Genomic DNA, 1888 nt, shown 5'->3' with positions numbered 1-1888 from the left:
TTTGGGATCATGAGACTCCTAATCTCGTAAATTGCATTTATAAGACTCCGTCGATTAATGCAGCTCGGTTTACTATTAATCTGAGCTTGATACAAATGGTGAGCAACTATGCTTTTGAAGGAGATATTGAGCGAGAGTATCCACACCATTATCTATAGCGCTTTGTGCAGATGTGTGGTTCATTCAAAATCACTGGAGTGATTGCAGATTAAATTTGTCTTCACATGTTCCCTTACTCTATAAAGGGAAGAGCTTTGAAATGGTTTCAACAACTTCCAGATACTATAGTTGCTACTTGGGAAAGTCTCTCGACTGAATTTTTGTCAAAATATTATCCTTCAGACAAGACTCAACAAATGAGGGCAATCATTATGAGTTTCAAGACGAAATCATTAGGAGAGATACAAGTCTTTGTTGAGAAAATGCCCACATTATGGATATTCAGAGTGGATGCTTTTGAGTACTTTTATGGGTCCTTGAGTATAGAAGTTCGTTTGAGTATAGATGTGGCAGCTGGAGGAGACTTTAAGAAATCACCAGTAACCAAGGCAGAAGCACTTCTCAAGCAACTAACATCGAATAACTATGAATGGGCACCTAATGGTGCAAACTCAGTTAAATCAACACAAGATACTGAGATGATGAATTTGCTCACACTTAAATTGGATGCTCTGACTCAAGAGGTACGTGGACAAAGGGCAAATGTTAATGCCATCTCTTCTCCAATGGATGGATACACTGATTATAGTGCCGGTGAGTATTCTTACACGCCACAATTTCCAGAGGAAGCAGCTTTCATTCAGGGAAGACAATCTTGGCCTGTTCAGAATAATTTCTACTACAATCCAAATCAGAGGCCCAACAACAATCTTTCCTATAGTAGCAATTATGTTGCTAATCCGTCATATGTAGAACCTAGGCAAAATCAACCTCCTGGTTTTCAGCCACGTCAGCAATATCAGGGACAACAATATCAACCTCAATCAAAGGAAAAGAAAGAACCGGCCGACTGGGAAGTTGCACTGAATAAAATGATGCAAGGCACTACTAGGGCATTTGCCAACATTGAGACCAAATTTGACAAGGTTGAGTCAAGGCTTGATCAAATGATGTCATCTCAAAAGATGTTGGAGAATCAAATAGGCCAAATTGCTAATAAAGTTGGTGTTCGTGAGCAAGGATCACTCCCTTCTCAACCGGATCCAAATGGTAAGGAGCACTGCAAGGCTATCACTTTAAGGAATGGAAGAGAATTGCCAGAAATTGAGGCTATCAAACCCAAAGAGAAAGTCCTGTCAAAAGAAGATGAAATTGTTGAGGCTGAAATGGAAAATTCAAAAAAGGTGTATGATGAGCAAAAAGAAGAAGTTGCACTAAAAGCCCCTATAAAGACATATTTGCCTCCAATTCCTTTCCCACAAAGATTGTATAACAGGAAGTTGGAGAAACAGTATGAGAAATTCTTACAAATCTTTCAGCAATTGCATATAAATATCCCTTTTGCTGATGCTTTGGCCCAAATGCCACTTTATGCCAAATTTCTAAAGGAGATGTTGTCTAGAAAGCGAAAACTATAGGATGTGGAAACTATTACTCTAAATGCGGAGTGTAGTGCAATCATACAAAAATCAATTCCGCAGAAGTTAAAGGATTCTGGAAGCTTCTCTTTGCCATGCACTATTGGAAAAATGGAGAACAATAAAGCTTTGTGTGATTTAGGGGCTAGTGTGAGTTTGATGCCACACTCCATTTGCATAAGACTTGGTCTTGGAGAGCTCAAAAAGACAAGAATTTCACTTCAACTGGCCGATCTTACTGTCAACTATCTTTTCGAAATCATTGAAGATGTACTTGTTAAAGTGGATAGTTTTTTTATCCCTTGTGGTTT

General features: G+C 38.8%; 1 protein-coding gene across 1 annotated transcript; it reads left to right on the top strand.

Annotated features, from left to right (window-relative positions):
• The first annotated feature begins 224 nt into the window (after window positions 1-224).
• On the top strand, window positions 225-1577 carry LOC141695411 (uncharacterized). The gene has a single exon (XM_074499658.1). The coding sequence runs from the start codon at window positions 225-227 to the stop codon at window positions 1575-1577; it is 1353 nt and encodes a 450-aa protein (XP_074355759.1).
• The last annotated feature ends 311 nt before the right edge of the window (window positions 1578-1888 follow it).

The sequence above is a fragment of the Apium graveolens genome, chromosome 11, assembly GCF_009905375.1.
Source record: "Apium graveolens cultivar Ventura chromosome 11, ASM990537v1, whole genome shotgun sequence".
Classification (NCBI taxonomy): Eukaryota; Viridiplantae; Streptophyta; class Magnoliopsida; order Apiales; family Apiaceae; genus Apium; species Apium graveolens.
The sequence above is the reverse complement of the archived record's forward strand: the minus strand, read 5'-3'. Positions and strand labels throughout refer to the sequence as shown.